We start from the raw sequence: 18,254 nt of genomic DNA, 5'->3' as shown, positions 1-18,254 counted from the left end.
GTCAATCCCAAACTAAATCTATCATGGTGTTATGGGCAATTGTCTGAGATTTTGTATGATGCGTTTATCTCTGTATTTCTATCAAGCCAGATAATTAAATGTGAAAATTTGCAGTCATAATGAAATGCAGAGCTGTTTTATAATTGCCAAGGGTAAAATTAGCAGAGTCAATTATTTTCCCCTTAGGCTTTTCCCTGTAGATATTAAAGGGCTGCATGATAATTGCCTTAGGTAACACTTTGATTTTTAAATAACATTAAATATAGGAATTGCTGCTAATCTTGTCACAAGTTACCTCTTTGCATTACTGCTGTAGAATATAACTACTATCAAAGGGCTGAACCTACGTTGAAATGTCGGTTATGAAACTGCAGATTGCATAAACTTGCAAGGAAGACACATGGAAACATCAGTGTCTGTCTTGGTGATGAGGTCAATGTCATAGCTTTCTTAGTTCTTTGTTGGTGTGAACATGCCACTTTGCATAATAACGTGTGAGCAGTATTATTTAGCAAATGGATATTTCTGGAAAAATCATGTTTATTAAAAAAAACTAAACGAAACTACTCTTTTTCTGCTGGAATCCTATTCTGTTATCTTTTTGTGTGTGCAGTATGTGTCAGTTGAAACGTCATTGTATACTGTATTTTTCGCTCCATAAGACACACTTATTTTCCTCCTTTAAAAGTAAGGGGAAATTCTGTGCGTCTTATGGAGCGAGTGCGTGGTCCCTGGAACCGGATTGCTCGGGGCGAAAAGCAGATCGTGCATATATATATATATATATAGAGAGAGAGAGAGAGAGAGAGAGAGAGAGAGAGCTAAAGGCCAAGGAGGGAAAGAGGAAGCCGCTCAGCAGCTGATTACAAGAGATTGGACAGAGAGATAAAGGGATGCTAGCTCCCTTCCGGCCCGCCCCCTTGCCCAGGCCTCCATTGTTGAATGTTCTGCAGAGGGAGGCTGTTTGTTTTCCCAGTAACATGTGACTGGATGATTGGATTATCTGGCTGATTAGATTATCAGAAGCTGCAGAACTGTGAGTTGAACAGGATTTTTTCCCTTTGCAAAGTAAACTCAACAACTTTGAGCTGATCCATTAAAAATGGGGCTTTTCCTCTTTGCAAAAGAAGCTGCACAACTGTGAGCTGATCCCCCCAAAATGGGGCTTTCAAGGTACAGTTTATTTGTGAAGAACTGTGGTACTATTTTTCAAATTTATATGAAAAAATTAAGGCAAGTTTTCTTGGAAGCCACACACATTGAACCTGGAGGCATGTAGGTGGCCTTGGCTCAAACAGACTATTGTATTGCAGGTGAGAAGAGGGCTGTTGTGCTCAGATTCTTTTGGGGAACTTAAAGTGGGCATATGGTTGGCCACTGAGACTACAGAGTGCTATACTAGATGGACCTTTCGCCTGATCCATAAGACTTTTTTATGTTCTTATTTTGAATGTTAAATCCTAATGACAAGGAAATGGATATGAATGCCAGCACTTGTAATTTCTTCTTTTGCCCCATTTGTCTCATGCCAGAAGGGAGCTTTGTGTGCAGATTTATGTGTGGCTTAGCCTATTTTCAACGTTATCTAAAATAAGTGATTTATTACATGAACTGCACGGAAACCTGCCATATGCATCAGAATGTATAATAAACGGTGCATATAGTTGTCTCAGCCATGTGTTCTTCTGAGGTGCCTTATTAAGTCTTTGGTTTATAAATACTGTGAAAAATAGATTGTATCATCATAAATCTTTAATTTAAGGGAATGAACTGTAAACATGAATGATCTTCATGATATTTGCTGATGCTTCAAGGACAACTTCCAATTAGTCTGTGCTAATTTATTAATTTTTAACTTCTGGACAAGTCCAGTGATATCATAGTGGCCGTGGCAAAGCTTCTTTCAGTAGTCATATGAATCAAAGATCAACATACCCATGACTAAACAAATAATGCTTCGGTCTCCCTTCCCTGGGGGGATGTCTGTATGAATCCATATTTTATTCTTAATCCATGTTATGGGCCGTTGGACCGCAATAAAGATTATTATTAAGATATTAATTTCTTATATGCATTTATTGCCTACATGATGTGGATAAAGCTTATGAAAGGGAGTATATTAGAGCTACTATGGCAAGTCCAGGTTACTTCTGGTTTGCAGTTTCTTGGTTTCTACTGGCTAATCATTTTAGCATTTTGTCCTGGAATTTGGTGCCAGTAGAACTAAATAGCAAATTTCATTTTGCTACTCTTTAAAAGCTATGGGCCATCTTCAATTTAATTGTTGAGCTAGCAGAAGCCGGCACACCTACTCCTACTAGTGCAATGGGAACCCCCCCTGTCTTCTGCCCATGTGCCCCTGCATCACCCCCAGATCTGCTCTAAAGGGTCAAGAAAACCCACTGAACAGCCCGCGAGAGAGGAGAGGAATTTCTGCTTGCCCAACAACAAAATCTCCTTAGCGTTACTTTGAATACAGTATGTTATGCAACAGTATAGTTATGTCATATCTGAGCAGTAGTAAAGTAATTGTTGTGCTATTACACGCCAGCCTTTGACACAGGAGCCTTGTCAGATAATTACTAAGGACTTAACAGAGAATTAAAGAGGTTCATGTTGGGGTGGGGTTGGGGGGGTGGGGAGAAGAACACAGTGTGAGTAAGAAATTCCTTCAGCTTTTCACCTCTATGGATTGTAGCGGCAGCTATATAAATTTAGGTTGGTCTGGATTTTTGAATATTACCCAACCCATGTCAACCTTTGATATCAAAGCGCTGGGTTGTCAGTACAGGTGGAGACTCCAGCAAATGGAGAGTTTGGTATGTTGTGTGAAACGCTTGGGTTTGGCACATGTGGCTGTCAGCTGAAGCTATACACAAGGCAATATTGTTTCATTGAACATTAACTGTTTATAAATAACCAGTAGCACAGATGTACTACTTATATTGTGGCTGAATTTCCGTATGCTAGCTTATGTATTCCTTAAGGCATAAATATGCTGCTTACTAAATAAGCTATTTGTTTACATAAACATCAGATATTTATGCAAGCAGATCTTCCTTCTGCGCAGAATCTAATAAACTTTTTGGTTCCTTAAGCAAACTGATTTTGCTGAGCAATTCTGAGCTGAGTTTTGATTTAATTTCCCTTCCCATTATAGGAAGGGTTTACCTGTATCACGGCAAATAATGTACAATATGGGCTGACATTGGAGTACAAAGGTTGTAGCGGTTGCTTATGAGTATGTATGATTAGGACTGGGATCCAAACTCTTCATAGTTCTATTACAAACTAGCTCATAGTAGCTTCTTGTTGGTTATTGTACATGGTGCATTGTAGAGCAGGACTGAGGAACTGCCAACCTCAAGGCCAATTCTAGCCCCCTTCATGTTCACATTTGACCTATGGTGCCCCCTTGCTGCATCCCCTTCACTGTGCTGCAAGTCCCCAACCCTCTGCATTTCTGTGTTAGGCAGGAAGTAAGAGTAGCCTCTTTCCCTCTGCCTAGCCCAGAAGGGGAGAGAGAAAATGGGAGAGATAAAGAAAGAATGGGAAGAACAAAAGAGGAGAATGAAAGAAGGGGGATGAGAGAAAAGGCCCAGCTTAATCCACTGCTGTTGTGGAGCCCCTGCGGGTTAACCGCAAGGAACTGAGACCCTAGTTATAAAAAGATTCTTCATCCCTGTTGTAGACTAACTGGCAAAGCTGAAAGCTGATCTCTGTCTGAATAAACTTCCAGTGAAAATGTTGGCAGTAGATGGGCTACTGCCCATTTTTAGGGCTTCCCTAAAAAAAAAGAGAGGAAAGGCATCTGCCCTCCATGAAGGGTGTTATTTCTGTAACAAAACAAACTGAGGATAAATCTAGTAGAAGAGAACACAGATGTGTTCTTTGTGGCCATAGTGAGTTTAAGGGTAATTTAGTTTTAACTGTGGAGTTGAACATGTTAAATATAAGGGATTGTTTGCTACATCCTTGACATTTTGCCACATCATAGCCCTGCCACTGACTTGAAGAATTGGCTGGGGTGTCAGTGATTGTAAACAAATCAAATTCAAAACATCTGTGTTAATTGATTTCTCTCTCATGTGCACATATTCTTTCGCATCCCAGGAAGTAGCTTTATTCTGTGGGAAAGGCCCCTGGAGGTTTTTAACGTAAGACTTTATTCCACCCCCACCTTTGTGACCCAGTTATTCACCTAACTGTAGAAAAGAGAGGGAGCTGTGGGAATAAATCTGGCATTATGTTTCCTTCTCCTGGCTGTTTCTGCCCCCAGGTGACGGGGCTGTTTGGATTAACTGTCATTTTGGCAGCAGCTGACATGCCAGATCCCTGTGCCATAGAAGGAAGGAAATGACTTGATGGGCCTGGACATTTGGGTGTCTCACTACAACATAGTTTGTTTGCCTGTGCATTGTTGATCAATAAGGATAAGCAAGTAGTTACAAAAAATCTTTTTGGAAAAGAAACACCCAAGGGATGGCAAAGAGAGAAAAAGGTAGGAAAAATTGAAGCACTATAATATAAAGCTCCAAATAGCAGCCATGCACAGAACAGCATAATTGAGGTGAGGAAGGGATGTTATGAAACAATACAGAGGGGCAGCCAAGTTGTACATCTTGAAGTAAAGGGCCGCATTAACAATGTGACCAAGAAAGATGCCATGCTGTCAGGAACTGAATGCAAGCAGGAATAGGTAAAGGTAAAAGACCCCTGGACGGTTAAGTTCAGTCAAAGGCGACTATGGGGTGCCGCGCACATCTCCACTTTCAGGCCAGGGGAGCCAGCGTTTATCCGCAGACAGCTTTCTGTGTCCTGTGCAAAACACTGTGATGAGTGCCAGAGTGCACGGAAATGCTCGTTTACTTTCCCGCTGTAGCGGTACCTATTTATCTACTTGCACTGGTGTGCTTTCAAACTGCTAGGTTGGCAGAAGCTGGAACAGAGCAACAGGAGCTCACTCTGTTGCACGGACTTGAACTGCTGACCTTTCGATCAGCAAAGCCAAAGAGGCTCAGTGGTTTAAACCACAGTGCCACCCACTCCCTTCTGTAGGCAGATATATGGTGGAGCTGGTCCCTGTCTTAAGCACAGTCTTTATTCTTGGATATCTCTGCCTCCTACTGGCTGTGTTGTGAACATCACCAACAAGGGGGTGTTACATATACCAACCAGAGAAATAAGGTTCTGAGTCTAATACCAGTGCTAAGTGTGGTTCCTCCCCCCCACACACACACACATTGCCTTCCACAACCTATTGAAGAGCTGTTTGGTCACCTTAATTCCAACAAGTTCCTCAGCCAACTTCATGAGATGTAGCGATGTCACACACAGAGGAGCATAGGAAGCTGCCTTATACTAAATCAGAGAATTGGTTCATCTGGATCAGTATTGTCTACTCTGACTGGTGGTGGCTCTCCAGTGTTTCAGAAAGAGGTCTCTCCCTGCCTTACCTAGAGATGCCAGGGATTGAACCTGAAACCTCCTGCATGCAGGAGGGGTGGGGTGGGGGAGTAGCAAGTAACAAGAGTGCTTTTGCTTCTTCTTCAGTACGGCTTCATGCAGTGATAGTCTCACTATAGTGCTAAATGAGCTTTTTTCAGTGCATGTTGTTTAGTCGTTTAGTCGTGTCCGACTCTTCGTGACCCCATGGACCAGAGCACACCAGGCACTCCTGTCTTGCACTGCCTCCTGCAGTTTGGTCAGACTCATGTTGGTAGCTTCGAGAACACTGTCCAACCATCTCATCCTCTGTCGTCCCCTTCTCCTTGTGCCCTTAATCTTTCCCAACATCAGGGTCTTTTCCAGGGAGTCTTCTCTTCTCATGAGGTGACCAAAGTATTGGAGCCTCAGCTTCAGGATCTGTCCTTCCAGTGAGCACTCAGGGCTGATTTCCTTAAGAATGGATAGGTTTGATCTTCAGTGCATGTTAGCAATCCTATATTAGTGCCTTCTTCCAGGGGCAAACTATAACTGCATACTGCTCCTGCAAGACACCATCATTTGTGAAGGCTCAGTTGGGCCAGCAATATGGAAGCATGTTCTCTTAGATGTAAATGGCCTACAAAGATGTAGAGGATTGTTGTTGTTTTGTGTGTGTGTGTGCATATACACACACACACACAATCCAGAAAGCCCATCAGCTCCATTGTTGGTCAGAGCAGTTTGCTTGCTTGCTTGTTTAAGGTTAAAAATAATTAAAGCTTGGGCTGTAAAAGTTGTCAGAGAAATGTCATTATCTGCTGAATAACAAGACATTACCATATATTTGTGACCATTTTGAAAACTAGCTGTCCTTATTTAGCCTTAGTGCCCTTATATTTGCTAAGAGAACGGATTGCTGTTATCTGTTAGCGGCGTGCTGAATTTTAATTCAAGCTAATATATTTCATCTGGGAATTAAGGCAAGTCATGTGTAACATTGAAATGTGACTTCTTCCATGTTGAAAGTACAGTGCTGTCAAATAAATATTAGATTTTAATTGGCCCCATATAAGGGATTTGGAGTTGTACTGTAGTTCGCTGTTATAATAGTGACATGGTTTGTTTTTCTGTTATGCATCACATTGTGAATCTTCTGCTTTTGAGATTGAATAATAACGTAATTGTATTATTTATTTATTAAATTCATACCCTGCCCTTCCCCCCAAATAATTATAGTTTGAATCAGCACAATGAGCTGAGCTCCCATTGCTCTGTCCCAGCTACTGCCAACCAAGCAGTTTGAAAGCACACCAGTGCAAGTAGATAAATAGGGACCGCTGCAACTGGAAGGTAAATAGTGTTTCCGTGCGCTCTGGTTTCCATCACGGGGTTCCGTTGCGCCAGAAGCGGTTTATTCATGCTGGCGACATGACCAGGAAAGCTGTCTGTGGACAAATGCCAGCTCCCTCAGCCTGAAAAGTGAGATAAGTGCCACACTCCATAGTCACCTTTGGACCTAACCATTCAGGGGTCCTTTATCTTTACCTAACGTTCTTAATACAAAAAACGTTTGCAATAACAGCATGCCAACTTTGACTTGAAGTTTATTTTTGTTTGACCTAGATGAATTTCAAGTAATCTTAAGATTCTGTCAATAAATGTAGTAGTGGCTAAATTTACCAGTTGCTGGAAACAACAAAAGGAGGAGTGTTGCTGTGCTGTGCTTAGGTCCTGCTTGTAGGTTTCCCATGGATATCCGGCTGGCCACTGTGAGAACAGGATGCAGGACTAGATGAGCTATTAGCGTGATCCAACAGAGCTATTCTAATATTCCTGTATTTAAATGGGAAGATAAGCAGTTCTCTCTGATAAATGGAATATTGTGGTGAAGCTGTAATTACCACAGTATGCTGGCACCTCCCCCCCCCCCAGTGTCAATAATAACAGGGTTTTATCAGCAGTTTCATTATACAGATATGATTCTGCTTGTATAAGACCACCCTCTGTCCTGAAAAAAGAATTTGGGGGCAAAATGTGAACATTGAAAGTACAGTCTAGAAAAAGTATTAGATGCTTGATCAGTTCTGTTTGCTGAACACAATTTCTTACCTCCTCCTCCTTGCTGCAGCCCCTGTGCCCCTTGAAAAGCTGCTTCTAAGTGATGAGGGATCCTCTGGAATAGTATTAGATACTGTGTGAAGGGGTGAGAAGGGGAAAATAATTGACAGAAATCAGAAACGACTCTGCCCTGTTGAATGAGCAAGTGACTTTTGCCTGTGCTAGGGCTTTGTTGGATTCAAGCCAGTATTCTGCGATGCTCATTGCTGAGAAGGATTTCAGATGCAGTTCTGTATAGTAATTATAGTTTCCCTTGAAACTATAGACCTGATAGAACCAAAGGTTAAGTTTCCAGACCCACTTAATTTTGTTTCTTCCTAGTTGTGCATTATTGTAGATTCCATCTTCATAACAATAGACATTCCTTAATGGGTGTTAATTGATCCCTTCTGGCCGATTTTCCTTTGGTATCTTTAAAATTTTGGACAGCATGAATTGCAATAAAAATGTTTGTCATTGTTTCAAAATACACCAGACTCACGAGATCACTGTTACCTTCATTGTCAACATAATATTATCATAATTTTATAGAAACTTGAATGGAACTTTCCTCCTATAAAAATGGGAATATGTTGTGAGAAAAGCAAAGTGAGTAATAAGTGTTGGGAATCTACCTTGCCAGATGCTGTGTAACTCTCTGCCTGAAGACAACAACAACAACAACAACAACAACCCATCTACACATAGGCTGGTAACTTGCCCAGAATTAAACTCTTTGGATTTGGATCTCTTGTTCAGGGCTGAATTTAGGAACAGGAGACCCAGGTGACTGCCTGGGGCGTCTGTCATGGGCTGTCTACTCAACTATACACTCAGCAGCTGAAATGAATAGTGCAATCGGTTCATCTGCACTTGTAAAGCTGGCAACACTGACCTGTGTAGTTAGCATTGTGAACCTAAAAAAAATGTGCAGAATTTTACAGTTTCGGTATCCATTCAATAAAAAGCATGCGTAATTGTGATCAGATGTATGTGCAAATTTATTGTCATTCAAATCATGCCTCAGAAGTTTTGAAATGAGCTCCAAATATAATAAAAAAGTACTCAAAAGATGAACCAATTGTGGAGCAGTGGGAGAGAGATGCTCCTTGCCTAAGGCATCATTTGATCTAGGAATAGTCTTATTTCTGAAACCTGTGTGGATGTAGCTAATATACAGATTTAAATTAGTGGGTTGTCTGGCACAGTCCTGTTATCCCACTACTACTGGCAGGTCTCAGGCAGACATCCTTCTCAGCCCTACTACCTTAAATCTTTCACTTTGGGATGTGTTATAATGATGCACTGTAATATTGTTTACAACACTAAATAATAAGCCTGGAAAAAACAGTCAATCTTCAAGCCCAATACAAATAGGCTATCAAACCCATTTATATACAGTACATATCCTACCTTTTTCAAAGAACCAGGACTCAAGGTAGCTTACAAAAATTTAAAAAATACAGGTAAAATACACATAACCAAGGACATAGAACAGAGTATGGTTGAAAAATGAAACAATGTAAAAATAGATCTATTAAAATTCAGATAAAAACAGCAACAGTACAGCATACCATCGTGAGTCCATTCCTTAAAAGCAGTCAGTTCCCCAAAACCTGCCAGATTAAAACAGGTTTCACCTGCTGGTATAAGGACAACAAAGAAGGAGCAAGTCTAGCCGCTCTAGGAAAGGAGATTTTTTGTTGCTGCTTATTAAATTTGTTGTTGTTGCCTATTAAATTTGTACACTGACCTTCATCCAAAGATCCCAGGATAGTTCACAACAGAAAAATACAAAATGATAATCCAAAGTACATACAAAAACAAACCAATAACCCCCCATTCCCACAAACATTTAAAAAGGCATAGAATGTTATCAGCCAAACACCTGGTTGAAGAGAACCATTTTCACCTGGCACCTAAAGATGTAATGTAGGTGCCAGGCAAACCTCCCTGGAGAGAGCATTCCACAAACAAGCCACTGCAGAAAAGACCTGTTGTCTGGTCGCCACCCTCCAGACCTCTTGTGAAGAAGACACACAAAGAAAGGCCTCAGATGATGATCGCAAGGTCTGGGTTGGTTCATATGAGGAGAGGTGGTACCGTTGCCTTCACTGCCACTAGGTAGGCTCGATGATGAACCCTCACCTGTGTTCAGTTGCATTCAACCAGTTTTCCTCCACTTGCATTCAAGTCATCTTCCAGCTTGTTTCCTTGCCCTAAGCTCCAAAGTCTGGGATCTGCCACTGGGAAGACTACCTCCTTCATTCCCACCAAATGTGCCTGTGGGAATGAAAGAAGGGTGTCTCCTGAAGAGCTCAGAACGTGGTAGGTTTAGCGGGAAGGCGCTCCAATGAAAATTTCTGTTACTGTATATCTTATATGGCTGTTTCTTTGTGTGTGTGTGTGTGTGTGTGTGTGTGTGTGTGTGTGTGTGTGTGTAATATATATGGATGTTTTAAGAAGGTCTGTTATTGGTTTGGAGAAAGACAAAGGTTCATATGGAATAATATGGTCCATCAGCATGGACCTCAGCCTTTTAGGGCTTTATAGACCATAACCACCACTTTGAATAGCCAGTGGAGCTTTTTTAACAAGGGTGTTGTGTGCTCCCTATAACCAGCCCGGGTCAACAGACTGCTTGCAGCTCTTTGGGTCAGTTAATGTTTCTGAGTAGTTTTCAAAGGCAGCTCCATATAGAGCATGTTACAGTGATCCAAATGGGATGTAATATGTCACTGTAGTCAGATCAGACACCTCCAGGAATGGCCACTGCAGAAATCTGGGCTCAGGGCTGAATCGAGGAGCATACCCATTATCCTATGTCTAAAGTAGACTCCAGTGCATGATAATGATTACAATGATGGTGATAAAAAGTGGCTCACTAAAATGAAAATGAATGTCCTATGCCAAACTTGTGCTAAAATGAGATATATGAATTATAGGCAAACGAATGACATCTCCATTTTTTCTAAAGGGTTTACTTTTGTTAATCTAGTGTTAGCACTATGGATTAAGGATGTGTGTGAGAGAGACAGACAGGCAGACAGACATTTATATATATATATATATTCGCTTCAATTGATTACTGAGGTTCTTGCTTGAATAAATTTCCCACCCTTTCAGCCTATAAAGGGAAGATAAATCTTCCCTAGAGAGCATTCTGCTGTCTTCTTAATGGTTTTTAATGGTGCTTTGGTATTCAGGAAAAAAGTAATAAATTTGTATGTGATTGTTTTTACTACTGCAGCAAATGCTTAAGTGCCAAACTAAACCTTCCTGAGAAGCAACTAATAGGAAAGATTAAGATGTCTTTGATCACCTGTTATCTGAAGGGACAGGAAGATCTGTAATGCATTTTCCTGCTTCATGGTGTAAGAAGTCTTAAAATATTTTCTTGAGTCAGGTTTTAAGGAAGGGGGACTATAATTAAGTAGATTCTTCATGTGCTGCTGTTCTGTACAGACTGAAACTGACAGAATGAAACTTGCAAAATCTTGTCGTCATTGAACTTCACATTCCCAGGTGCCTTTTATATTAGTCTGGGATCCAAGCACTGTTAACTAATCTTGGACTTAATGTTCCATTTTGTTAATTGAACAAAAGAGGTAGAGGATGTCAGACCATGGGTTCATCTAGCTCAGTGTTCTCTGCTCTGAATGGAAGCAGTTCTCCAGAAGCCTGCCCCAGCCTTCCTTGGAGATTCCAGGGATAGGTCCTGAAACCTTTTGCATGGAGAGCACTGAGCTGTGACACTTTCCTAAACACTTCTGTTTAATGTATTGGGTGCTAATTGGCACTTCTACCTTAAACATTATTTATTGATGTGGGACCAAGCCTGCTAAACTTGTGACTCCATAAGCTGAATGCAGCTCTGTTGGTGAGACCTTCCAGGTGCCTGACAACCTCTCTTTTTGCAGCAAATAAAATAAAAAGATTAAATTAAAAAAAAAACTTGGATTATCTGGTGAATCCCTAACCTCTCCTTGTGAGTTCTTGTAAATCTGATCAGTATTAAGCAAGCCTCAGTATGCAGGTTTAATCCCCAGCATCTCTAGGTAGGGCTAGGAAAGACCCCTGCATGAAACCCTGGAAAACAGCTACCAGTCCATGTAGACAATACTGAGCTTGATGAACCCAATTGTCTGCCTCAGTATAAGCAGCTTCCTATGTACCAAGAGAGCCTATTTACACAGAATCACAGAACTGTAGAGTTGAAAGGGACCCTGAGGGTCATCTAGTCCAATCCCCTGCAATGCAGAAATCCCAATTATTCATACATGACCATCCATCTTTTGCTTAAAAACCTCCAGGGAAGGAGTGCCCACCACCTCTCGTGGGAGTCTATTCCATTGTTGACACTACACACTTTTTATCTGCTGGTGGAAAACATTAGTCCAAGTTCGTTTCATTGACCTAGAGGAAAACTTGCACATTATGATAGGAAGTCATAATAGGGGGCAAAGCCCTTGAGTAGATGAAACTTCCTGGAAGATCATTAAACATAAGACAGTATTTATTGCAACAGTTTAATACTAATCTTATAATTCACATGCTTACTAAATCTCTGATACATTACTGCCTTGAGATCTACTATATCAATATGGCAATGATACATATCAAGTTCTATATTTCCAAGAAGATGTAAGAACCGTGCCAGACAAGATTATAATTGTAAAGGTCCTCTTCAGGACCTTACTTAACAAATCAGCTAAAGTCTGGAGGTGAACAAAATAAATAATAAAGGCTTCATTTTGTTTGTGTTTGGAAACTTTTCAGGTGCATTTTCAAAATTCTAATTGGAGCCCTGTTTTTCAGCATTGGGGTCATGTAGTGCACAGTCGACAAATTGCAAGTTTCTGCACTAGGGGATACCTGCGTTTTTCTATTAAGTGCATTTATTCTTTATTTACAAAAATATTTTTAGTCTGGTCTTATAGAGGCAATTCCCTTTGGACAGGCAGCCAAGGAATAAAAAGTAGTGTGTGACAAAGCTTTAAGCCTGGGGTGGGGAACTTTTTGCAGCTCAAGGACCTCAATCTCTTCTGTGCAAGCTTCCAAGGGTCAAATGCCAGTGGTGCGTGGTATGTGGGAAGAGCAATGGATGTAAATGTATTTGTTTCAGTAGGCTTCTACACACACACACTCACACACCCCTCTTTGCCCTCCATCCAGAGAAGCAGTAGGTATTACCAGTGTTCAAGGATACATTCTAGTCAGGCAAAAACACTCGTGGTGGGTGTGAAGCTGGGCTAGTACAGGCTATAACTTGGGAGAGACCAGAGTTCAGAGAGGCTCAGGTGGCTGCAGTTACCCACCCTTGCTGAAGCGGTAGGTTAGGAGAGTAAAAGAAAACATATCCTTAAGAAACAAGGAAGCAAAGTTATTGGCAACTTGAGAAGGCAACTGAATGAGACTCTAAAAAGCAGCTTCACATTGTTGTCGTTGTGGTTGTCATCATCATCGTCATTGTCAAATTACTGGTATCTAATAGCATTTCCCCAAAACTCAGCAGGTTCTATCTTAATGGTGAATTGACTTTTAGGCATGGTCACAGGGAACTTAATTCTGCTTTTAAAACATTCTCTCTCTCTCTCTCTCTCTCTCTCTCTCTCTCTCTCTCTCTCTCTCTCTCTCTCTCTCTCATAGATTGTTAGTTGGAAATGTGAAGTGTGCCTTCAGCTAGCAAGTCTATCTGGAACTTGGGAGTCCAGCACAAGCAGTTTTCTTGTTCATCCCTTGTAACGTTTTTTCCTTTATTTCTCTTCAGTTAATTCCCCAGGACACTTTTGCCTCAATCCGCTGCTTTCTATAATGCTAACTTTTTTTCAGATCATTTAAGGAGTGCAAGTGCTCCATCATACCAGCATGTTGTCTCCCTCCTGTCCTGTTCAGGCTCTTAAAAGCTATTTATTCTTCAAGTACTTGCAGCCTTTAAGATGGCTACTCACAGTTTGGTAGGCTGCGTTCATTGCTTGATGTAACTATTTTGTCCAAACAGTTAGATGGGGTGTGTGAGAGAGGGGCTGGACAGGGAGAAGAAAATGGAAATTATTTGAGTCGCCCAGATGATCCCAACTGAGACAATAGCAAAAATAATTTACACAGCCCGAATCTCAGTGAGAAAAATACACATTAGCTATTGAAATATTGCAGATCTGTTTTTCCCCTTCTTCAGCTGTAAGATGCCTATTCTTGCATTCCAAAGCTATATTCTGCTAATGTTGCTCAGAGAATTTCTTCCCCACCCCATCTTTATAAACAGTTGTTACTAGATTGTCAATGCAACATAAATATGGTGTTATATTAGTCTAACTGTCCTGCTGTGATGGTAATATTCAGTCTATGTACTTGATTGATAATTCTGAGTCCCCCAAAATTTGCATAGTCCTTCAACAGTGGTTTTCAAATTGTGCTCCAAGAAAACCTGGATTTTTCTCATAATTTTTTTCTGGGGTGTGATCCTCAATGAGAAAATAAATGATGGACAGGCTCCATGAAAGAAAGCTTGCCTACCATTCCCAAACATTGTTTAATATTTGCAGCTACAGGGCAGTGTTGGGCATGTTCTGGACTGAGCTTTTCATGCAGAGCAACACTGAGGTCCAATTCACCTGGGCAGCACTCTGCACAAATGGTGCAGATCCTAAAAACCTAATGTGCAGAAATTTACCAAAATCACAACTCAGAGCAAGTGTTGTCTGAAGTTCAAAGATTGAAAATCCCTGCTGTATACCTAAGAAACAATGTCTTATACTGAGCCAGATCGTTGGCCCTTTTACCTTGGTATTGTCTACACACTGAATTGCAGTAGACTCTGCAGGATTAGAGACAGGAGTCTTTCCCAGACCTCCCTGAAGATGCCAGGGGTTGAATCCGAGACCTTTAGCTTTAGCTCCTCCCTGAAGTGGTTTGCCATGCCTGGGAATTAAACCCAGGCTACTATGGTGAAAACACAAAGCCATAACCACTAGACTACCTGGCACCTTAATCATGCTATGAATAATATTGAGAAGGTAGCCTTTTTCATATTTTATATAACCTTTATCTAGTAGGTATAAAGTTCTGATTAAGTAACTTACTATACTCTTGAATATTTCAGATTTCAGAAGCATCTTTCTAGCACTGGTGATGGTTGGGGAAAGTGGAGAGGGAAAGAAGTATATGACCTTGTATAGTACAGTAACCAAAAGTATGAGCTCTGGGTCCCCAGTTCAAATATCACTTCAGCCATAGACTCAGCAGGGCACAGTGCAGGCATAATATTATGTTGGCATTCCTTTGGGATTGGTTCAGAAGGTGCAGCTGGCGTGGCCCGCAGTTGAGTGCAACACATGGATGCACACATGCTATACCTGAGCTGAACTGGTTGTTGATCAGTGACCAGACCATGTTCAAGTTCTTCTGCCCCTGTGTAGACCTGTAAAATCACTTTGATCATTTGGGGGAAATCTGCTTGTTGTCCTGCACCCTACAGTATATCATAGTGGGAAGGTTATGAAAGCAGGCATTTTCTGCAATTGCCCCATGCCAACTGTGGACCACTGTTCTGAATTGGAGTTAGGAGAGCATCAGATCTCTCTTTGGTGAAGGCTAGTGATTATATAATGCCTTGCTGAAACAGGAGTGAGAGACAGGTTGGAACGTGTGCATGAATGAAGGGTCTGTGAACATAGGGACCTATGGTCCACTCCTGATCCCTAAGCCAGGGTTAAGTGTTATAATTGCAGTAGGATGTTAGTGACCATTAAACAAGGCTGCTGAGAAGATAAAAACTTTAAAGGGTGATTGTTAAGGGGCAAAACACAATTGTATTTATGTGAAACCTTTTATAGACTCGTACTCTATGGATATATAAACAGTAGCTTTATTGCAAGAAAGATTCATTGCAGATGAAAAGAAGTGCTCTTAGGGTATAAGAAGTAATTGTACAGTTTAGTATATTGTATGCCTATGAATTTCATATAGTGTCGATGTTGGTGTTAAAATGCTGTATGTTTACAGAAATAAATTCTGATTCTTCATGAAATAATTACCATAGCTTGAAATTAGTGAAAACCTGCCACTTCCTTATATGTGTGTATAAGAAGTAAAGGATCTTTTGCTGAGTTGTGTCTTGTCTAGAGTTTCAGAGAAGGTTGGATGTGTGTTTTGAGAGGGGGGATGAAGTTCTGGCTATTCACAGCTAGATGCATTGTTAAAGCTCATACTATCACTTTGACATTTAGAGGTAGGACTCAGTGTCTTTGTAAATTCTTCTTCTTCGTATTACTGCCATGTCTCTGGGCTCCAACAGTTTCACAAACCATAATATTTTTTAGTGAGTGATTGATCTGTATTATGTGTCCCAGCCATCAGAGAAATCTTGAGATGTTGCTTGTATAAACCGTAATACAATCTGACACTGAGCATTTGGTTACAGGCTTTCATAGACCTTTGGTTACAGGCTTTCATTGTCCTTTCAGTTCCCCTGCAGCTCATATTGCTACAATATTTCTTTAAGTATCTGATTACTGAACAGGCAAGGTTATTTTTTCCCCTCCCCAAACAAGGCTCTTTTAAAATAGGCCTTACAAATTAGTTCCTAGGCGTCTTCTTTTTTAAGAAAAGGATTTTATTGGTACTGTTTGCCTAAGTGTGTACATAGGTTTGTGCAAGAGGCTAAGAGTGCAATCTGTGCATGCTTACTTGGAAGCAAATCCCATTCTGTTCCATAATGCTAACTCCCAGACAAATGTACATAGGATTGCCATCTAAATATAGTAAGGCTGGTGGAGGTTTGCAAATAAAACAATAAGAAGGATCACCAAAAATGTTAAGGAGTTTATTTGTGTTGCTTTTGGGGGCTTTATTGTTGGCCATGCTGTCTTCAGTTACAAGAATGATAAAAAGTGAAACTAAATCTTTTTAATTCAATAACAAATGGGCTAAATTTTAGGAAATGGAGATGGGGAATCTGATACAGCTCTATATACATAGGAAATTAATCACCGAAGAGAGTAAACCTGTGAGCAGGCAGGATAGCCTTAAGGTGTGCCCACTTGATACGACTGCATTGAATATATTACAGTAAATTCTGGTATATTGTTCCAGTTAAGGGAGTTCCAGTAGTTCCAGTGAGACTATGGCTGGTTTTTAAATGTTGGATTTGATTCAGCTTTTTAATGTGAACAACTGAGAACCCTAAAGATAATAGTTTTCTAAATATCATGTGAACAGCTGCATGTTGGTGAAAGTTTCAATACATGTGTTGCTGTTGACCCTCAGGGCAGACACTTAATACAACTACAGTGTGTTTCCAATGTATGAAAATGAATCATATATAACTGCTTATGGACTCTTTGACCTTTTTGCAGTGGGTATAAATTTTTGAGTTTGTAACGTTTTCCAGAGGATCTTGCAATGTGTACATAACAGGCAGCTTATTTAATTTATACATTAAAAAATATATTATTTTGCTTTTGTTTACATTAACTTGAAATGCAGTGGGAAGAGGAAATGCTAAGCACAAGGCTCCGACTTAGAGGTTATCTTTTATTAATGTTTCCTTTGCTCTTTCAGTTCGGTGCACTCTAACATATCTGTAATTAATCAACCCACTTAAAACAATTATTTCTTTTTTTTCTTTCAGGTGGTAGAGATCATGTCAAGTGCCATTGGTGAATTAATACAAGGGATATATTATGAAAATTCAAACTTGGAAAATGTAAGTTCCTATAATTACAAAACTCAAAGTGTGTGCATAAATCACTCTTTCCCTCCCACTTTAAAAAAGGTGGTGTGTGAGTCTGGCAGAACAAACTGAATTAAATTAGAAACTCCTCATGATATTTCAGTTATTGGGTTGTACCATTTCAGGTAGTAGGTAGGTGAATCAAATGTTTGAAATCTTTTCCAAATGTAATTTTATATCATCTCCTGTTGAATTTTCTCTGACATGTTATATGTATTTTGTGGGGAGAACTGCAAATTCAATTCTCCCACTTACAGCCTGAAAAAAAAAATCGCCATGGCTTGTAGATAAGCTCACAGAAGTCACTAGCCTGCAAAATGTATGAGTAGCCTGCTAAGAGCCTAGTAGCTTCTGGGTCTATGCTGACTGCAAATGAAGGCCCCCACCCCCAATTCTGCAGCCAGCATGGAAATGCAGACCGCTAGCCTGTTAACGCACTGCTAAAAAGGAAAAACTATCTGTCAAGCAGACTGGCAGAGGAAAGAGCGAGCAATCCATCCTTTCTCTGCCAGCTTGCTTCATTTTCATGCTGGTCACAGAGGGACTTTTCTTCCTCCACGGCTAGCATGGAAACCAAGTAGACTGCCATGGAAGGGTTGGGGAGATCCGTCCCTCCTCCACCTGCCCACTTGCCTGCATGGAATTACTGGCCACCTCATGGCTGTTGTTGTTGTTGTTTAGTCGTTTAGTCGTGTCCGACTCTTCGTGACCCCATGGACCATAGCACGCCAGGCACTCCTGTCTCGCACTGCTTCCCGCAGTTTGGTCAAACTCATGTTCGTAGCTTCGAGAACACTGTCCAACCATCTTGTCCTCTGTCGTCCCCTTCTCCTAGTGCCCTCAATCTTTCCCAACATCAGGGTCTTTTCCAAGGATTCTTCTCTTCTCATGAGGTGGCCAAAGTATTGGAGCCTCAGCTTCACGATCTGTCCTTCCAGGGAGCACTCAGGGCTGATTTCCTTAAGAATGGATAGGTTTGATCTTCTTGCAGTCCATG

The 18,254-nt window shown here is 40.8% G+C and overlaps 1 protein-coding gene across 1 annotated transcript in view; it reads left to right on the top strand.

Moving 5' to 3' along the window:
* Positions 1–18,254, top strand: part of PDSS2 (decaprenyl diphosphate synthase subunit 2) — a 71,357-nt gene that overhangs the window by 35,811 nt on the left and 17,292 nt on the right. Inside the window, exon 4 of the mRNA XM_035109292.3 lies at positions 17,156–17,230. Within this exon, the coding sequence (XP_034965183.2) occupies positions 17,156–17,230 (75 nt within the window). The remainder of the gene's footprint in view (positions 1–17,155; positions 17,231–18,254) is intronic.

This window comes from Zootoca vivipara, chromosome 3 (genome assembly GCF_965207765.1).
Source record: "Zootoca vivipara chromosome 3, rZooViv2.hap1.1, whole genome shotgun sequence".
NCBI classification, from domain to species: Eukaryota; Metazoa; Chordata; class Lepidosauria; order Squamata; family Lacertidae; genus Zootoca; species Zootoca vivipara.
Note: the sequence above shows the minus strand (reverse complement) of the source record. Positions and strands in the feature narration are given on the sequence as shown.